At 40.1% G+C, this 22,047-nt stretch overlaps 1 protein-coding gene across 4 annotated transcripts in view; it reads right to left on the reverse strand.

Annotated features, from left to right (window-relative positions):
* The window catches only part of PCDH11X (protocadherin 11 X-linked), a 431,181-nt gene that overhangs the window by 368,290 nt on the left and 40,844 nt on the right, over positions 1 to 22,047 (reverse strand). For all 4 annotated transcript variants that reach the window (XM_071442168.1, XM_071442166.1, XM_071442169.1 and 1 more), the window contains exon 2: positions 17,467 to 18,050. In XM_071442168.1, coding sequence (XP_071298269.1) covers positions 17,467 to 18,006 — 540 coding nt within the window. In that variant the 5' untranslated portion in view covers positions 18,007 to 18,050. The remainder of the gene's footprint in view (positions 1 to 17,466; positions 18,051 to 22,047) is intronic.

Raw genomic sequence — 22,047 nt, forward strand, 5'->3', positions numbered from 1 at the left:
CTTATCCTCAGACCCCTGTGAACACGGTCACAGATTTGTGCTTTGCTACAAACATCTGCAAATGAACATTCATTAAATTAATGCATAGCTATTATCTCATTCCCTCCTATACACACATCCACACACAAATTCAGTGTGTATGATAGCTTTAAATGCATGGCATCTTCACTAAGAAAAATCCATATTCTAACCTCTGATGCTGCAGCTTTTCCAACAAGTTGTTTAGCAAGATTGTTTTCTTTGACCTAACACCCTCCTAAAGCTCAAGTTCAGCTGGGAGCAAAATCACTGCATCTTCCCTCCCTTTCCCTTACACTTCTAGGAAAAAATGCTGCCAAAACTTCCATGAGAACAGCAGGAGCATCTCACACACACACACACACGTGGAACCCTCCACACTTCAGAATCACAAGGAAATTCCTTCATGAGCAGGGACAGCACTTTAATGTCCCTGTGTCGCTGCTTTATGAATGTGGTTTCAAAAATCCACAGCCTTAACAGGGAAACTTCACAACACACGTGGGCAAAAATATAACAGGGTGAGAAATAAACTCCAGCAGAAAAGAGTTTACATCCTCCAATTGGAACAGATTTTCCCCAGCTTCCACAGGCAGGCTTTAGGAATTCTAGACCTGTCACGAGTGCTGCAGAAATGACCTGATCATAAGCCTCTCTCAAGGCCTCCACTCTGCAGGGTTTTGTAAAAATCAAAATAAGAGAGAGTGTATGAGTGTGACATTTAACTGCCACGGGATCAGTTTTGCTTCTGAAAGAAATAAAGCTATACTTTTTCAAGGAATGAAAACTTATCCTTTTTTTATTACTCCCAGAAAATAACAGTGAGGCTCCCATATTAAACTGTAAAAGTATGTGACATATGCAAGTGCAAGATGCCACTTCACCGCACATGGGAAGATAATAAATAATACTGCAATTTCAGAGTAATAAATGGGAGATGGTGGCTGAGATGACAGTGACACTGCTAAAAATAGTTCCAGAGAATTCTGAAACTCAGCAAATAGAAATCTTTTCACCATCCGGATCAAGGAGTGTAGGGGATAAACCAAAAATGTATTTTCTGGTGCTGGATTTCTCAGGAACTTGACTTCTTCCTCCTCCAGTGTTACTGACTCCTATTTATCTGACTCACTAGAACAAGAGCAAGATAAAAAAGGAGAAACATTTCCTCACTCTAAGGCAGCAACTTGAGTCTGAAAATCAATTTTGAGAAGAAATCTCTTGCTACCTGTGTGTATTGAAAGTTCTAGCAAATAAATTGTCCTGACTTTCCAGTTAATGAGTTATATTCTGAAAAAATGCTTCCCTGTGAGTTTGGGATCAAAAAAACCTTAGAAGTGTATTTGATTTATACTTCAATATATAGTTTTACTCAAGAATATATTCCTTTCTAAAAACAAAAATAAAATTCCAATTTCACTCTAATTGAATGTGCTTGAGCTATTTCTCGGTCTTAAAATCAAAGATGGAATTGAAGTAACTGATTTGTGAGAAAAAAATAAATTTAAGAATATTAGAATGGCATGTTTACAAGGGAAAAACCAACCACTCATCATTCCATTCCAGCCTTTCTGCTTAGTTTTTGTTCACTGTTTATGTTCCCTAATAGCAGTTTAGTCATGAATATACACTAAAAATTATAGCTAATGGACAGGGATTTTTTCCTCCAAAAGGGAAAAAAAAAAATCAAAGAAAACTATGAGACCAGAGAACACAACAAGCAAATATTTAAGCAGGAAGAACAGCAGCTTTAGAAGGTAAATGCAATATCCATCTCCTGCTGCAGAGATCTAGATTAGTCTCACCTGTTAATGTGAGTCTTACAAGAAATTATAAACTGGGACAAACCCTCCCCCAACTCATGGGGAAAAAGCAGAGAATGGTGAATGTTGGGATAAGGGGAGTGATGGGGTGTGTGTCCTCAGCAAGGTTAATTCCAGAATAAATACCACAGCCCAGAGTCATTTAGCAACGTGACCGCCCTCTCCCAAAGTGTGCTGCTCCAGAAAAAGCAAATTAAACAAAGGCTGGTGAAGCCATTTCTCCCCAGTAATGACTCCTACAGCCCAAACCAAAGGGAAAACCCAACCCTTCCCAGGTCTGGGGGCACACAGAGTACTTTGCTGAGCCTAATTCAATCATTGCCCTGAACCAGATGTTTCCAAGCAGCAGCTCACACACTGTTTGTGGTACAATAAAGTTCTACACAGAACCTGGACCTGAGGCCACAGGCACACACAGACCTTGGACCTGAGGCCAAAACCATGAACAGCTTTGGGGCAGCTGCCACCATTCCAGGCAGGAAGGTGGGAAGGTCTGGTGGGAAACCAGAGCTGAGAACTTCCCCAGAGCCCTCCCAGCTCCCTCTGTGACCATGAGCACCCCAGCAAAGCCCCAGGCCAGTGCCCAGAGAGCCCCTCCTGCCTGCAGGGCAGGGACAGCATCTCAGGCACCCCAGGCTGGGACAGGGACAGCACAAAGCACAAAGCACCCTCTGGGGCTGAGAAGAGGCTCTCAGTAATCCAGTGTGAAGTACAGCCTTTGAAAAACATGATGTAAACAAGGGATTCCACCAGACCCAACCCATTAAAATATTTCATCCTGAAATGAAATATAACTTATGCCCATCATCTGGGGAAACGACCATTAGCACAGAATATAAAGCACAGCTCAAACAATTTCACTTAAACAGTCTTTGAACAACTTTCAACTCAGACACAAAGACTTCATCTATACCTTGATTTGTAGACTTAATTAGTTTCTATTTCTTAGAGGATTTAGCACATTATTAGGTTTCTTGCATATTGAGGTATTAAGCTAAGAACAATAATTCAATTAATTATGTCAATGAAGCAGTCAGCTACATAAACAGTCAGAATTCAAAGATTTAGTTGGGTCTGTTACTATTTTTAAAACCTGCCTAGGAAGTTCTACCAAATACTACATCTGTCATTATTCATCAGGTTCACAGATACTGAAAGAACACAAAACAAGTGCTCTCCAAGAGAGGACTGAGTCAATTTGCTCACAGAAATCTGCAGGACTGCTCTCTACCGTAGAACAGCTTTCAGTGGATTCAAAATAGAGCACTGTCTTCAAATCCTAAGGTGACACTATAAAACTAAAATTTTTATGTGTTCTACCTACAGAGTCAAAGCTCTGCTTCCACACTCAATTAACTTTACTGGTAACATAAGAAGAGGCCTACTGTGGTTATATGTGGAAGCACCCATTGTGAAATGTAAAATTAAGTGAAATCTGTTTTGAAATCCAGCATTATGGCTCTTAACAAAACAGCAAACCAGAACTAAATTAGTGAAAGTGACTGTGACAGCTGAAGCCATGGAGCTTCCAAGAGGGCTCAGCATTATTAAAGATTTTCCTTATTATGCTCTTAGGCACAATCTGATTAGTTCCAACAGCTGCCCAGCAGGAAAAGCCAAGCCATCATTCCCAGGAACACTCAAATAAAGCACCTTGAGCTGCAGTGATGCCAGACCCAGGTAGCACACAGCACTGCAGCATCAGCTCTGCTCTCCTGATGGACAGTGATGCCAGAATTGCAAATTGAATCATGGCAGAAGCTCCTGATCAGCAGCATGTAAGCTACTAAAACCTGTCCTGATGGGCAAACTTGTTCCACACACAATACACAAAGGAAAAAAAATATAAAAAAGGGAAAAAATAAGGGGGAAAAATCCACTTTGCATAAATGTTACTCAAGTCTTTGTTAGAGGCAATGAGTAACAAAAAAGGAATTTTCTTTGCTACTTTGCCTGTGAAACTCAGTAGCCTGAAGCATATGCTGTGCTGTGACAAATGTGCCATTGAACTTTAAAACAATATTCAAAATAGATTCTGAAAGACTTCAGTCCTGTTTGCAGAACTCGTGTAGTATTGTCTGAATATTACAAGAGTGATGAGTAGATTGATATTTTTACCACTTCTTCCAGTGCCCTGGATGCTAAGTTAGGATTTTAAGAGCCACAGACACAGCATTGACTGTGAAAGGTTCCAAGCCTGGGACAGAGATTTTCAGCCAGCTGGAGCCCTGAATCAGACACTCCATCATCAAATGATTTTGAAGTTGTTATTAAAGTTAATCCATAAAAACCACACAGGTTTTAATTCCACAAAGGTAAATTCACTTCTGAAGAAGGCTTGACTGTTCTTCCAGTTCTGAGCATAGGAGAACTTAGGAGAAAACTGGATTTCTAGTGCTGCAAACTTTTCTGCCACTGGGCAGCAGAACAAGTTCTGCTTGCACCTCTGGGTTTTACTTCCCACCTTACTCAAGCATATACACATTTAAAATAGAAACCAAATAATTTTATTTCTGCCTAATGTAACATAATGGGCATGGATGTTAGTGAAAAATGTCTTTGCACAGTTTCTCAGCTCCTCCATGAGCTTATAAAACTGTATACTTTTTCAAGTTAAATAATAAAGTTGAAGTCTTTTATCACTGCATCCAAAATGCTGCTTGCATAGTATAAGAATGCCACCAGTGGACTGATGTAAACAGAAATTAAAACCAGTGATCATTAGAAAATGTAGCATCTAAAACTTTGACAATACTCTAAACACTGTCACAGACATGTTTTAGTCCTTAGGATTGTTCCTCCTGAGAAGCTGAGAGGCCCCAGAAACAAGATGTAACCAATGGTTATCTGCTGCTGTGGAATGCAACAGGGGCATCTGGGATTGGCCTCATGTGGTTGTTTCTAATGAATGGCCAATCACAGCCCAGCTGTTTCAGAATCTTGGTCAGACACAAGCCTTTGTTATCATTCTTTCCTCTTCTATTCTTAGCCAGCCTTCTGATGAAATCCTTTCTTCTATTCTTTTAGTATAGTTTTAATATAATATATATCATAAAATAATAAATCAATCCTTCTGAATCATGGAGTCAGATCCTCATCTCTTCCCTTTTCCTGGGACCTCTGTGAACACCAGCACAACACTCAAATTTTAAAATCTGGAATTTTTACAAAATAGATACAAAATCCCACTGGAAAAACTGCACATATGGGGAAAAAAAAAACCTAAAATAACTGGTAAGAATATCAGAATCACCACTGCTGGGCAAGAAATCTGTGAGCCTCAAGCTGGCAAAAGCTCAGGAACAGCTTGGGAAAATATTCTGGTGATTCCCAAGCATCTGATATCAAATGTTAGAGACAGATCCAAGGTCAGAGGAAATTCAGTTTCGTCCTGCCAGGCCACACTTGGGCCAGCCCAGAAATCAGCGCCTGCCCCTCCCCTTCCCCTTGTGGGGAAGATGCAGACTTTGGAAACAGAGACCAGCAAGGACTGAGGAGACCAAAGCCCAGTTCAGATGATAAATTAAGGTGCCCAGCAAAGGTCATAACATCTTCACATAATGCACTTCAAAACCCAGACAATAAAAAAATCTCAGAGGCAGATATTAAAACAGATATTAAAACACACACACACACACTAACAGGTTTTTCTCTTTAGCTTTGCCAAAGGTCCACTCAGACACTGAACTTCATTGCCAAGCTCTGGATGATGCTGGCAGCTGAAGGTTTGAATTATTCAAATGAAAGGTTTTTGTGAGGGAGGGGCTGGACTACCTCAGAATTTAAAAATAAGCTTTAATGTAGAATCTTACAAAGAAGCAGGCAATCTGGGAACTTCCAGGAACTCATTTGAGTTCTGATATTATTGTACAAGCAGAGTAAGTATCTTGGATATTCAACCTGGACAAATACTTCATTTATGTAAAGCAATAAAGAGTGTGAAGCCATTTATGGTAAAACAATAAAAGGTGATAGGAATGTTCTATCAGTATTTTAGGCTCTATTTTTAAGACTGACTTTCAAATTATGGTATCCACAACAGTTCTTGGCTTTCCCAACAAATACCAATTCACAAAAAAGTCATGTGCAAGTGCCAGAGTACTATTTTTGATATTAGATGGGAAAGAAAATGAGGAACAAAACACAAGTTACTCCTTTGTTTATACCTCTAAATCTGCTGCAATAAATTATCTTCAAAAACACCTAATGGAAATGAGGATGAAAATTATATGGCTGGGCTTAGGATGAAAAGGAAAATGTATTCTTCCAGTGAAAAAGCCATATAATATCCCAGTCTGAAAAGCACAGAGGAATATCCTGACTCAAAAGAAAAAGAAAAGAAAAAAACCCCTAGAAAACGTCAATTTGCTTGAAAAAGGAGAGGAAAAAAACTACAATTATTTGACTTTGGAACATCAGCAATAACCAAAGCAAGAACACATCACATTAATAGAGCCAGCAATTACAGCACAATGAGAGAAAAATGTATTTCAATCCTGAGAGCTGATGACTCAGAACTCATTTCTTTTAGCAATGTTGCTTTTTGTTTCTTCAGAATTGTCTGAAACAGTCTTTGCTACATGTCCCAGCTTCAAAAGCTCCACAGGACTTAAGTGTTCAGACCAATTATGTTTCTGGGTTAGAGAATATAAATTATTTTGCAATATACCTTTCTTTCAGGAATAAAAATAACTGTACTAATGCAGTCAAGTGCCATGAACCGTAGCTGACACTTGATTTAAATATATTTTTGATAGCTCTTTCTTCTTAAATGGAAGGGAAGTGTTCCATACAGTGTATTTGGGGAAAAACTACCTAGGATATTTAAATCTTCATTAGTGAAATCCAATATTAGAAAGCTTAAAGTAAATATAAAATCAAGAACTTTTTATTATAAAAGCTACTTTAATATTTTAATTGTGTATTTTATGACAACTTAAATCAGGAAAAACTGAAACTACTTCTCCTATTTTCAAAACGTATTATAAAAATTGGAAATTTTCAAATCTTCACCTCCCCCCTTAGATGTGATGAAAAATGAGTCTTAGAAAACTGAGTTGGACAAAAGAAAAATCTTTGGTGATTAATATTCACCTTTTAGTTTTCTTTTATTTACTCAGCATCTTGAAAACAGCAGAATTTTTTGATAACCTCACAAGTACAAGTGAGAAAAGACAGCTATTCCTTAAAAACTTGGAATTTTTAATGATGTGAGTAATAATAGGATCTGCTGAAAACCTAATTCAAGGTTTCTCATGACAAAGTACAAGTAAGCCATGCATTGATGCAGCCATTGCAATAAGTCAAAGAAACAGAAAAAAGCAATCCTTGCAAAGTTGTTCTGAAACAAGAATTACAGTGGATCCAAAGAACTTTTACAGTACATGCAGTAACCATCAGCTGATGCTCTTGAAGAGCTTGTGGTAATTGTTTTTATTTGATTGAAAAAATAATGGTCTTTAAAATGTTTCTTGCCTGGGTGGTGACAGCTATTGCTGACTTGTAACTACAAAAATTACCAAAAAAAAGTTTAAATGCCTTTGGGTACAAGAGGATCAGTGTATCAAGCAGATGCACTAATGAACTTTATAAATAAATGGTCTGAAATTCAGGCACCTGTTTCAGGTTATTTTTTAATGATAAAATAAGGACCACAGACAGGCATCTCTATTCACAGATAAAAACACTGAATATGTAAAAATAATGCCCCAACACCATGGCAATGCTGTTATGGTATTTGAAAAAGGCTCCCACCTCTTTCTTTAGTGATGTACAGAAGAATGACACCTTGAAAACAGGGTAGATTTTCAGACAGTAGGAAAAATGAAGGGTGCAGCATCATCTGTCCTGAGTGCATTTTTATTCCCTTTTGTAACTTCACATGGCAGTGCATGTTTGCAGTCCCAATATCAGTCATCCATGCAAACCAGAGTGTAATTTCATTTAGAAGGGGTATTTACTGTTTTTACTGGGGTTATCAATAGAGAGCAGGAGTGATCATGTAATTGGCAATTTCTTATCAATTAAAACAATTTTTTCCTCGATGGCTGTTGGGAAAATGTTCCTTTCTCTGTGCTGCCACACACACAGACTGTGTACACAAATCCTGACCCTGTGTGCTCAGGAGGCATCCCCACATCTGAGCTAAAGCTGATGTGTGTGGACATCAGCTGAAGATGATGCTGATGAAGAGGAGCTCAGTGTTTGACAGATGGGTGCCTCGCAGCCCAGCCTATCATCCTCTCCTCTCTGAAACATGCTAACTTATATATTCTAAGTTTTTTTATTGTTATTTTCTCTCATTGCGCTGCTTGCAGTCCCAATATCATGCATCTATGCAAACCAGAGTACAATTTCATTTACAAGGGCTATTTTAGTGCTTTTACTGGGGTTATCATCAATAGAGAGCATGAGAGATCCTATAATTCACAATTTCTTATCAATTAAAACAGTTTTTTCCTTGATGGCTTTGGGAAAATGTTCCTTTAACTGTGTGCTGCCACACACACAGACTGTGTACACAAATCCTGAGCCTGAGTGCTCAGGAGGCATCCCCACATCTGAGCTAAAGCTGATGTGTGTGGACACGAGCTAGAGATGATGCTGAGCTGAGGCAGATGAAGAGGAGCTCGGTGTTTGACAGATGGGTGCCTCACAGCCCAGCCTATCGTTCTCTCCTCTCTGAAACATGCTAACTTATATATTCTAAGTTTTTTTATTGTTATTTTCTCTCATTGTGCTGCTTGCAGTCCCAATATCATGCATCTATGCAAACCAGAGTACAATTTCATTTACAAGGGCTATTTTAGTGCTGTTACTGGGGCTATCATCAATAGAGAGCATGAGAGATCCTATAATTTGCAATTTCTTATAAATTAAAACAGTTTTTTCCTCGATGGCTTTGGGAAAATGTTCCTTTAACTCTGTGCTGCCACACACACAGACTTGTGTAAACAGCCCTGAGTGCTCAGGAGGCATCCCCACATCTGAGCTAAAGCTGATGTGTGTGGACATCAGCTAGAGATGATGCTGATGAAGAGGAGCTCAGTGTTTGACAGATGGGTGCCTCGCAGCCCAGCCTATCATCCTCTCCTCTCTGAAACATGCTAACTTCTACATTATTGTTCCCTGACAGCTCATGTGAAAATCAGAGCCTGGCATGCAGGAAGAAAGAGACACCAACTTGTCCCTCAGCCTAACTCACTGAACTTGCTGTGCCTGCAGCAAGACTTTCTCCTCCAGTCCTCCCTGAATCCCCAGAGGGACGTCAGGGTAACGGGAGCTGACAGTTTTACAGCAGTAGTGCCATAAACCAGCCTAAAGGAGCCTTGTATCAAGCAACAAGAGGCAATTACCTTGACTCCTGACTCACCACCAGCAGTCAGGAGCAGGGTTTTATCTCCTCACTGACACCAAGTCACAGCTGCAGCAATGCAAATCAGTTTTCCCTTTTAAAGCTCAGACCCGGTGACTTTTTCAAAATAATCTGCACAGATGACCACTTGTCTGTCCAGATCTCTCTAGACAAGTTAGCACTGAGCAGTGTTTTTATTCTAGCACAAAATCTGCTCTAAAGAATCATTTCCTTGGTATTTTGGATTGTGAGACAAATGAGCAAATGGGGTGGAGGATTTGGAAGCAGGTGGATTTCCAGCTACAGCACAAAATAATGAAAATAGACTTATTTTGCAAAGGTGATGTAAAAGCTTCAGATGATAATTAAGAACATCTCAGGGGAAAAGCATGTAGAGGAGACCATCCACATGAAAAAACTGAGGATGTGTTAACTTTAACCAAAACACTGAACTTCCATCAGCAAATGAAAGGGGAAAGATGTTTTGGGTCTGACCTCTTCCCCCACTGTGGAATATAGGACAAAAGTACTTGGCACCACTCAAAAGTACTTGTCACTGTCAAAAGACAGCCTGTCCTAAAAAAAGGCCTCTCTTTTAAAGGGCAGCTAAAAATTACCTTAGAAAGACAACATGACCAGCTCTCCCTATTTATTAAATTACCAGCACTAGAGAGTGACCTTAGAGCTTGACTGGAGCTCAACTCCAAAGCAAAAAAAACTCCCTCAAAAAAACCTATTTTTGAGTTCCCTAAATCCATAAACTTCCCTTTCCATGCTGGCACACAAAATGAGGAAGAATGAACAGTGCTGAGCCCCAAATATCTGCAGTTCAATCCCGCTGAGAGCTCCCAGTGAGGCTGGGATCAGCCAGGGCTGCAAATTGTGCTGAGGAGCCCAGGGAGGCACAGGCTGGGATGAGGTCCTGCTCCAAGCCCTCTGCCAAAACAGCTGCACATCACCACACCCAGGTGGGCTTGGACTTTTTCCAGGGGATTGTGAAATAAAAAAAAAAAAAAAAATCAAACCAAACCATCCCCTCTCCAAGCAGAAACTCAAAATTTTAGTCTAAGCTGTATGAGAGTGAGAAGGAAAAGAAACCAATAATAATTAAAAATAAAAAACAACCTTCAAATGCTTTTTTTAACATGCATCTTATTTTTACCCTCTCTGTAAGCACTGTCAGATCCAGGATCTGGCTTCACATGATTTCTCAGTTTTAGGCACCTAAGTGCTATTGTCACCTGTGCCATCAATATGAGTGTAATTTTATTTTTGTGGCAATTAGTCTTGAAATATCACTGAACAACTAATGTTTCCTAAATGAGAAGAGAAAAATACTGAAAAGATCTTGTTCTTGTCTATGAGGATGTCAAGAAATCTCCTATCTGAATAATGCATTTTCCTGAGTATATATCAGTCTGTAAAAAAAAATTCTCAGTATCTTGAATAGCCATCATCCCATCAGCCATATTTCCCTTACACTAGAAAGGGTTGGCAATAAAAAAAGCAATCAGAAAGTGCAAGAATATTTTGTTCTTAGAGGGTTACAACAAATTCACAAATAATTTTTGATTTGTAAAAATAGTAAGAAATATTAAGTTGAAATTCCTTATTTGTATGAGTGTTTAACTCCAATATTCAGTAAAACCTGGCAATATTAATAAATATCTATTTACAAGCAGAAAAAAAGCTCTGTGTTGGCAGATCTTTCAGACTGCAGATGTTGGCAATGAGCACCCCAGGCTTCCTGTGGCTGACTGAAGGGGCCAACAAAGCCCTGCCCTGTGCTGCTGCTGCTGAAGCCCCCCAGAGAATCACCCACGCTGGTTTAATCCACAGAACTCCAGTGTGACAGGCCATGGGACATGGTTTGGGATACCCTCAAAGGGAGGGCGCTGCTTTGGCTCCCTCTGTGTGGAATGGGAGCACAGGAAAGGACAGGGATGAGAGGCCCAAGCAGCTCCTGTTTGGGACACTGAGGTTGATCAGGTGCTAAAAAATCAAAATCCAAGTTTGTGTCACTGTGCACTGAGTTTGCAGGGACATGAACTGTTCTGTCTTGTTTGTCTGTGCACTGAACCCCACAGGTGCATCACTAAAAACAAACAGACCATTACAGACCAAACAGACCAACAAACAATATCAAAAACAACAAAGGTGCTTGGCCTCCTCCACTGTTACACTTTTGATTTTCACATTTGTATCCCTGCTTACCACAGGATTATCAACAAAGATTTCATTCCTATGACTTTCTGATACACCCTTAACTACAAATCTAGTCTCAGTCTATAATTCTAAGTGCCCTCCTAGATTTATTTCTACATAAAACACATCTTCCACTCTTGATCTTGACAGTGATATGAGTTACTTGATCCAGGACTGCTGCGAGGCTCAGAAATAACCAGCTGCAAACATGAAATATGATGCTTGAAGTGTGATGAAGACCTGTGATTCCATCTTCCATGGGTCATGGAATTGACAAACTGTATCAGAAAAAGGGGATATCTTCCATTGAAAGGCACCACAAAGATGATCTAGAGCAGCCAGATGAAACTCTCCTCATCAGAGGCAAGGCTGGAGTGGTGTGAGGCTGAGCAGGAATCTGTTTTGTCAGACTGCAGAGGGATGAACTGACAGCTACAAAGAGATTATCATATTATCCTGGAAGGGATGCACCAGCTGCTTCTGATAGGTAAATACAGCAACATTACTGTAACAGGTAAGAGAAATGGAACAGCAACACCAATCTAATTTCCCCCAAACTGCAAAGGATTAAAAGAAGAAAATATTAGCACACAGGATCAGCTCACAGAAGAACACGTTCAGCTCCTGCTGCAAATTCTCGTGTACATGGTATATCTAGCTGACAAGAAATGCTAAGCAATCAATTAATAAAAATATTATTTAAAACACGCCCTTGTGCGAGTCCTTTTCTATTCAAAACCCGTTCTGAACCAGCTTGCCTTTTTAACATTTAAGAGAACAAAGAAATGCTTCACACTAAAATCTCTGCAGTCAAAGCAGAGGCCTGTGACACCTCTAAATACAAAGTGTATTAATCAGGTAATACTAAATATCAGCTTGCCTTGAGCTCAGATGCCAGTGTGCTGGCACAGTGCAATCAGCAGCAGCAAGCAGGTACTTATGGCACCGAGGTGGCCCTGCCTGGCACAAGGCACATTTTATTTATTATTGTTCACTCTGTCAACAATGGCACTGCCCTGAAGAGGGGAACAAAGCCCTGGAGGCTGGGCTGCCCCCTGGGCTCAAGCAGAACATGAGGGTTTGTAGGTTCATCCCCAATCAGAAATCACTGTTTATTAAGGTTTCAATGCACAATTTGCTCTTGCATCCCACTGTTTTCACAAACTACTTCTATTTATGAATGCCCAGCTCTTTTTTCCTATCATTTCCTGTTTATACTTAAAGTAGTTATCTCAGCTGAGACAAAACTGGTTGGGTTTCCACCTGGCCATTTATTTCTTGTCTTAGCTGCACCTCCCAGCTCCCATCATCACTTTTACACCATCCTCTTCCCCAACCCAGCTATTTCTCATTCTAAATGAATTTTCTTCTATTGTTAAATAATATCTAAGTTCTCCCTCCTCCCCTGGTTCTCAGCAAACACTGTTTATCATGTGAAACCTTAATGTCACTCCCTCTATGGTCACCTTGGGGCATCTCAGCAGAGAAACACAATCTTTTATAATGCCATGCACAGCAGCTTTGGGAACAGCGAGAAGCTCTGCGTGACTGTCTCTTCTTTTCTATTAACAGTAAAACTGCTGCCTTTTTAGAGCTCATGTGTTTCAAACAGGGCTGAAAAAATCAGAGCCACAGAGAGTTTTGAGGATGAGGTGCCATGAATCAGTTACACATAAAGAAGTTATTTTCTGTTCAGGTGCACCTTGATAAAATGCAGGCAGGCAAAAAGTGAGTGTTAATCAGTGTGGTAATTAAAGCTGTGTCTTGTTTTAGATAAATCAAACCCTGCTTTACAAAGCTTCCACTGAATCCAAAATACAAGAATATATTTCTTTACAAAGTTTTGTTTTCTACTGTTTTAAGGAGTTTTAATGAGAGGAAGAATATTAAAAAAAAAAAAGAAAAAAGAAAATATGTCATTTAGTTTAAAGATTTTATCCTTTCTTATCTGGTTTGCAAAAGAAACCAAATGCAAAAATTATATTCGACCTTTTCCACACCCCGTGAGAGGGGCAGTAAGGTAAGTGTAACAAAGTGAGGAAATATTGCAACACATGGGTGTTACCTTCCCAAGGAGCTACAGAGGTGCTGAAAATGTGTTAAATACCTATAAACGGGTCAGCTCAGTTCCTAGTGGCAAGTTCCCTCTTTTTAGAATTTGTTATGGACAAAGTCTCTATTTTCCTGTTTTTTGGCAAGATAGGCCTGGCTTCATACAGACAATGAGAAAATCTTGGCTAAATTTGTTTCAAAAACCAACTACAACTGCAAATCTTTCTCTTCATTTCACATTTTGTCAATTTTTGATCCTTTCTGTCCAAAATACAGAGCAACACATTTCACTCTGTGGCTGCACCTACACCAAAGCACCGAATTTTCTGCTTCTATCAAGTGATTTCCACATCCTGTCAGCCCCCACTCCTCTGTGGAAATCCTTTCTAGGATTCCCTCATCCTGTCAGCCCTCACTCCTCTGTGGAAATCCTTTCTAGGATTCCCTCATCCTGGCAGCCCTCACTCCTCCGCCACCTCCAAGCTGCCCTGCCCATCCAGGCCGTACCAGGTGCTTCCAAAATCCCTTCCCAAAATTCCTGACCAAAATCCCTGCCCAAAATCCCTGCCCAAAATCCCTGCCCAAAATCCCTGCCCTGCTAGACCATCCTGCTCAGAGGATGTCCCTACTCAGCAGCTCCCTGTGCTGCAGCCCCCCCTGTTTGCTGCTCATAAAAGGAAGGAAAAGGTCAACACTCTGAGGCGCCAGAACATCTCAGCATCTTCAGGTGAAGAAAAATCAAAAGCCCAGCCCAGAGAGCAGAGCAGGACAGTGCACACAGAGCACATCTGGGGAGCAAAGGCAGCAAAAGCAGCAGCACCCTGGTGTGCCTGGGCTGTCGCCTCCTCCTGGTGCTCCAGCATTGCCGACCCCTCCTTTCCTCCTCCATCTCCCCAGCCTTCCCCAGGGATGCATCCTTGGATATCACAAAACCCAGAATGGTTTGGGTTGGAAGGGACCTTAAAAATCACCTGGTTCCAGCCCTGACACCTTCCACTGTCCCAGGCTGCTCCAAACCCCGTCCAGCCGGGCCTGGGACCCTGCAGGGACCCAGGAGCATCTCTGGGCACCTGTGCCAGGGCCTCCCCTCCCTCACAGGGAAGGATTTCTTCCCAATATCCAATTTAAACCAACTTTCCATCAGAACAAAGCCTTTCCCCCCTGTCCTGTCTCTCCAGGCCTTATCCAAAGTCCCTCTTGCAGCCCTTCCAGATACTGAAAGGCTTCAATAAAGGCCTTGTCCAAAGTCCCTCTGGAGCCTCCAGGCTGAAGAATCCCAATTCTTTCAACCTTTGCTCATAGGAAAGGTGTTTAATCCTCTAATTATCTTCCTGGAGCTCGCCTGCAGTAGGAAATACTGGCTGCATTTCCTGCCTGCTCACCAGAATCCTGTATTTCCATTGGTTGGGTTTATTGACTATTTGTTTCTGGTTTTTTTAAATTTATTTTATGATTACTTTTGATATTAACATTCTGAAAATTACTGGTAGAATAACATCTGGAAATGCTATTCCAAATGGTGTCTGGCTGTCAGAAATTTCCTTTTGGTTTTTTACAGATCATTTCCAAGGTATGTGAAATTGCTGGCTCATTTAAAGGCAGCAGATGCATAACTCCAAAAATACCTGACCAACAGGCATTCAAGAGAAAAATGCAATTAATTCTTTCAGAAGATCTGCCAACAGGGCTGTGATTTCACAAATTATTTTGTTTGCAGCACATGCAGCACAAGATTTCAGAACTTCCAGTCCATACCAGTGTGTGCTCAACCTCACCACCTTCTTTTCCATTGTGTGGCAAAAGCAGTTTCAGAGACACTTGAATAAATATGTAACTTGTCCTTTTGCATTCATTTTTCTCTATTTAAAAATTAGATCATTTGATATTTAAGTTATTTAAGATTACTAAGATAGTTAATATTTAAGAATATTAAGATATGTTTAAGAATATTAATGTATATTTAAGAATATTAAGATATTTGCACAGTTTTTGATGGAAAACCTCTCAGGCAGACCCTCTCACCTTGCCCAGAGCTGCAGGCTGGATTTCAGATGATGACACAAATGTGTTCCCACTCTGCTGATGTGCTACTTTCTCTCTCTGAATGCCAGGCCAAAAACAAGCTCACAAAACAAGACTGTTATTGTGGTGATCTGAACTGTTGCTCATCAGCCCCAAGGACTCCTGATTTTGCCATTTTCTACACTTTTCCTTTTCCTGCAATAACAGCACTTTTGGATAACTCACATTTCTCTGTTCAGACTGGGTATTATTTTGCCCCATTTTGTGTGTAACTCTGCCTTTTTTCATTATTTTCTACTGCTACTGTTATTTATTTAATATGCTGTTATCCATTTCCCAAAATCTCATCGAATATGCCACACGAAGAACACTCTGCCCTACTGGATGCTTCTGCTTAGCTAAAAAACCCCAAACAAAACCCACACCTGTAGATATACCTGCTCTCCTATAACCCAGGAAAATTTTTAAAGAGCTTACTGCAAAAACTTCAAACATTATAGTAAATTCTTGGTATGTTTGGAATATAATAAATATATATAATATATATTAAATATATATTTATATATATAAATATATATAAATATATATTATATATAGTAAATTCTTGGTATGTTTGGAATATAATAAATATATATATTATATATTAAATATATATTATATATATAAATATATAATATATATTAAATATATTAAATTATATTATATAAATATATATTAAATATAATAAATTCTTGGTATGTTTGGTATGTTCCAGCCAGTCTTGGAATGTTTTAAGTTGCTTGGCTGTGCTGAGAGCAGACAGACATGTGTGGGATCTTTTTTATTTATTTATCTATTTATTGGATAGCTAGCCAGAAATGCCCAGTGAGATGCACTTTCCTGAAAGAGATTTTTATGTCTTTTTCACTCCTTAGCACCCACACTGCCACAATTACTTCAGGTTCCAAGCAATTTAAAAGAGCCTAAAAAAAGGCAGAGCTTTATTTTTATTAAATTGCCAGTAAGTACTGCTATCAGTGAATATCAGCTGTGCAGTCAGTCAAGCAATATATTGGATAATATAATCTATGTTCTTCTGGCACTAAGGAGGGTCAGATTGGTTGCTGAGCAGCCAAACCACAAAATAGTTCCCTATTGCAAATCAAAGGAATTGAGGGCAATTTCAGCTTCCCCCAACATTTCAGGGTAAGTTTCTTTCCTGTTCTTAAGTTTGTTTCAGTAAACTCAAATGAAAGTGACCATTTATTCAGAAATCACACACTCCTGTTTATATAAACATCACATGTTTGTGTTATTCTTCTGTCCCCTAGTCCCCCGTTAGTTGCTAGAAAGAATAAAAGAAGCAAGAATATGAAATATCTGCTCTTACAAGGTCACTGGCGCTGCTCTCCTTGCACTCCTGCACATTTGGAGCTGCTCCTGCCCAGACGTTACAAAGCTGCTCTGACAAAGAGACTCCGTCCCTCTGGAAAAGCTCAGCGATGCAGAGGTGAGCATCACATCAGCTTCTGGGCCAAGTTCTACTGCTCAGGTCCACCCGTTGTGCAAGAGAGGCACAAAAAAAGGCTGTCTCCATAAAAATGGGAGGCATAAACCCAGCACAAAACCCTTCTGCAATCGGCACTGTCACTGCCTGATTCCCAGTGGGAATCAGGACATGTTTTTAGTAGGCCAGGAAGACTGTCAGCCAAAGTGTACAAACACCCTGAGTGCTGCTGCTGCAGAGCTCCTGGATGTTCCCTCACACTGTTACACATGAACATAAACAGCTTCCCACAGAGTGAGGATGAGATGCACCAGAACAAACTCAGGGCCACGGATTCATGCTCTGACATGGACCCGCACCGTAGCACAACTGCAGCTCACAGCTTTGGCTTCCTGTCACTGCGTGCAGCACACAGCCCTGGGCTTCTCACGGCGTGGTGAGGACTGGCAACACTCGTGGGAGGACAGCAACACACACAGCACCAGAGAAGGATGAAAGAAACCCACCTTGAGCAGCTCATAATGCTGGATCCCGTTCACCCCGATGTCCGGGTCGATGGCAGACGGGACGGAGTAGCGGGAATTAATGGCCGTGTTCTCCGGGATGGAGATGTTAATGACTGTCGAGGGGAAAAGGGGGGCGTTGTCATTTATATCCTCGATCAGGAACCTGATCTTGACCAGCCTGAACACCTCATCAGGCAGCACGGCCACCTCCACCTCGTAGAAGCAGCGGTTCTCGCTGAAGATGCCGGCGCACAGCTTCTCGCGGTCGATGCGGTTGGCGGCCGTGAAGATCTCCCCCGTGTTCTCCTCCACCCTCACCAGGGGCACGTCCCCGGTCTTGTACACCAGCTTGAACTGCAGCGGGGAGGACAGGGGCACGTCGGGGTCCAGCGTTAGGTTGAGATCCTTGAGCAGGTTGCCAATGAGGACATTTTCGGGCAGCTCTTCCCGCACGGTGTAATTCTTCTCCTGCGCGCCAGATTGGAACACGATGCAGGCCAACAGGACTGCCAGGAGGTAGGTTCCAGACAGCAAGTCCATCTCCAGAATGACTAATGAGGATCCGTGGAGAACGCCAGGAGGAGCTGGGAAAAGGGAAAGGAAAATCCTTTAAAAGTCGCAGAATATTGTTGGTTGCTCTAGAGCAGAAAATTAAACAACACAGACATTGAACTTTCTAAGGTAAAAAAGAGGGTGTTTAATTTCTGGCTCTAGTATTTATAGATTTCTAAAAGTGATAGTGGATTGGAGGATGACAGTGCCACCTCTCCAATGACACTGGACAAAGCAACAGTTTATCAATTTTCTCTTTTTCTATAAAAGAATGCAAAACAATAGGTCATTTACATAAAGTGTATGAGAAAGTTTGTTACAAGAATGTGAACATCAGATGGCTTAGAAAAACTTGAAAAAACAGAGCAACAGAATATTGTGCTCCTAAAGCAGTGAGAGCTAAAGGAGCTCCATCCCTGCTCCAACAACGTGAATTGTTTGAAAGCCTCATTAGTAAAGTCACATTTGACTCCATCCTTCCTAAATATGGATAAAATTCTTGCAAAACTTTTTACTTGAAAATCTTAATTAAATACTGAGGTAAGAGTTTTAGGGCTGGATAATATCGAATGAAGAAATAAGTACAGGAATCCCCTATTTCCAGCATGAGATTTTCCTTTGCCCCTTAGGAAAATGTCTTCCTTTGATCTCTCTGCCACATTGTCCTCATTTTTTTTCTGTTTCCTAAGAAAAAAAGTAGGCAAGAAGTTTGCAAGCAACCATCTGCTGAGAACCAGATCTTTTTATACCTCTTGCTTAGATATGGGAATAGAAGAACATTTGTCTTAATTCTCCCCCCAAGTTTTGCACTGACAAAATTATGTAATGTTTGTTAACAACAACAAAGAAATCTGGATATTTTTAATTCAGGAACCTAAACTGGCAAGAAAGTGTTATTATCTAAATGGAGTCTGGTGAACTTCAGCCAACAATGTGTGGAAATCTGTCTAGGGAATTGCAAAAAAAATTTGTATAATTTTAAATTTGATGATGCCTGTTCACAATACTCTGGAACACCAATAGCTTTAAAGGGAGGTACAAACTTGTTGGAAAACCTGTACTTTCCAAGCTGGTTTCTGAATAACAATGTATTCTTGCCTTGAGGCTGTTAACAACCTCGAGAAAGATGGAAGTGGAATAAGAGGACTTACAGGTGCACACAGATATCTCTGTAGCTGCATTCAGCCTTCAGCCAAGAATTTTTAAGAGATAAATCACTCTATTGAACTCTATGTATAGAATATTTGCCTAATTTTTACATAATCCTGCCATTCCAGAATTTAGGATCTGCTAGGATAGCATTTCTCTAAGGTAAATGTTCAAGAGTTCCATGTGAAGTGATTTTTCTCACAAATGAAATCTTAGGTTAGCATCTGTTTCAAATATACCTGTGCCAAGACATCTACATTCTTTTTACTGTGCAGGTAAAAGTGTAATTCTGTTCCCTGTCTCCTCTCATTTTATTCTCCCTGTCATAGCACAGATTGATTTACTTCTGCAGATCAAGTTGCAGTGGTTGAAGGAATTCCTGGTGCCAGTAATTGCCTCCCCCTGTTAGTCACTGCCTGTCAGCAGTGCCACTTGCAGGGGAATTTAGACTAAAGCCTTGATTTTGCAGTGAACCAGGTTAGGAACAATTAATATTGCTATTCCCTTCAAGCACAGGGGTGGAAGGCAGTGACAGACACAGAACATTCCAACTCCACCTGCAAGGTGCATCCCCACTTCAGCACCACTGACTGGACAGCACGTTCTGGCTTCAGGATTGTACAAAAGCAGAAAACACCATTTTTGTGATTAGGCATGAAATAAAAATGCTGCAAGTCCTCACTTAGGGAAAAAGGTTTTGCTCCCTGAATAAATCAATGAAGCTGGGGGGGATTGCTGACCAGGGAATGGCATTGCAGGAGTTCCCTGATTTATCACTGGGCCTCAGAGGCTCACAGCACCCAAAGCAGCACCTGCCAGGTGCCCAGAGGGAAGCAATGCACCAACAGCTTTTTATAAACCTTATTCAAACATCACATTCTGAATATGCAAATGAGGGAGTCTCCAGCAGCTCCTGATCATCATTATGGCAACACCATTATGGCAGCACTGTGAGCCCAGTGAATGGCTTGGTGATAGTCCACAGGTGGATTAGTCTGGCTGTTATAATTTGATTTAATAACTTTGATTTATTAACTGGTTATTATTTGATTTATTAACTTATTCTATAACTTATTCTATATATCTATTATATATAAATATCTAATGTATAATCTCTATTTTATAATACATATATTATGAATATCTATTATAGATCTATAATAAATAATACAAATGTATTTATAAATTATTATGTGATTTATTAACTGCATCTCTTTAAATGCAGCTCCAGCAATTGCCATCCCACTGAAAAAACATGTGCCACCCCACATGCATTCAACCTGCAGAGAGTCCTACTTCAGGACAGCACATCTTTGTATCTATTGTTACTAAAATAAACATATTTACATGATTTTCTATGGAAAACACAAATAAAAATGTATGGGTCACAGTAAGAAGTTGATATTTAAATGCTGTCCTAAAAAAAAAAAGAAAAATCAGAGTGGTTGCATGTTTTGTGCATACTAGGAGGAACTATTTTGCCATTTCTTCCTCTCTATTACAAATTAAAATGAAAAATAACACAACAGGGTTATAAAACCCTTCAAATCCTGATGTTTATAGAATAATATTTTAAATTTACATTTCTGAGGGGAGGAAATGAAAAAAAAAAACCCAACACCAACCATAAATATAAACCAAATTCTAGCCCCTATCCCAAATTCTTCTATGGCAATACTGATGTAAGTATTACTTATAAATGATAATCATATTAAAATATTTTATAAACAGGCATATAAATCTTCCAAATAAATACATTAAGGATTTTTTTTTCAAAGCAATATGAGAATGTAAATGCAACAGTCTACAGAGTTCATCAACAATATTCCTGAATCAATTCTGAAAGTTGAGATCATGCCAGGAGATACTTTATATTCCAACTAAATTATAAGCCTTTAACCCCAGTTTTATCTGCAGTGGAGTTTCCAGGGATTATAAAATGACAGCAGCAGGACTCAAAGAGTTTTGTAAGGAGAGCTGCAGGGTGGAACTTGGCATTACCTTCTTATGCATACTTTTACTTTAAACCAAGTTTGAACCACTCTATTGAAATTCTTCTTGTGCCATAGTAAAGAAAACACTTCAAAGCATGAAGAAACAGCACAGCACACTTATAAACCATGTTAGATAAATGCTAACATGAGTTTTGTGGTGACTTTTGCTGTCACAGATTTCCCTGAGTGACTAAAGGGTACAGACATGTAATAGACAGTGTTAGTTTAGCAGGAAAAAAAAACCAACAACGGTTTACAGTGCTTGAACTTCTGTACAATGCACTTGGTTTTTCTAATTTTTTTTTTTTTCTTTCAAAATAACTCCAGCAACAGTTTTGAAGGTCTATCCAGAGCTGTAGGCCTTCAAGGAGAAAAAAATCCCAACGTGACACAAGTTTGCTGCTTGGATAGAACAGAATAGAATATCTTCAGCTGTGAGGAGAGTGCTGTTCTTCCAGAATCCTATTTATAAAGCCATAGCTGAACGTTGCCTGTCACTTGTGCCATAGCTCTGATAGGGATACTATGGCAACAGAACAGTGCAGGAGGCACTTCCCAGGCATTTCTGGAATCACAGTGTTCCAGCCTGGAGCACTGGGGAAACACAAAGCACACGAGGCTGAGCCGAGCAGCCCCAGCCTAAAGGAGCTTTCACGGGTTCCAGCACTCACTCGCACTTTTAAAGAGGTTAGGGAGGGAAAAAAGATATATAAATTAAGAACAAATCAAATTGTTTGACAGAAGGTAACGTGGAGCTTGCCAAGCCATTTTCCCAGCTTTCAAGAGAATGCATTGCTGTCTGTGCTGCTGACTCCCCAACTAGGAAGGCAAATGGCCCAGATGGACAAGATGGATGGGAGGAGGGGAAAAAGGAGTTTAAACTTGC

The sequence above is a fragment of the Agelaius tricolor genome, unplaced genomic scaffold (assembly GCF_023055355.1).
Source record: "Agelaius tricolor isolate 1412-34295 unplaced genomic scaffold, bAgeTri1.0.p SCAF_17, whole genome shotgun sequence".
In the NCBI taxonomy this organism is placed as follows: Eukaryota; Metazoa; Chordata; class Aves; order Passeriformes; family Icteridae; genus Agelaius; species Agelaius tricolor.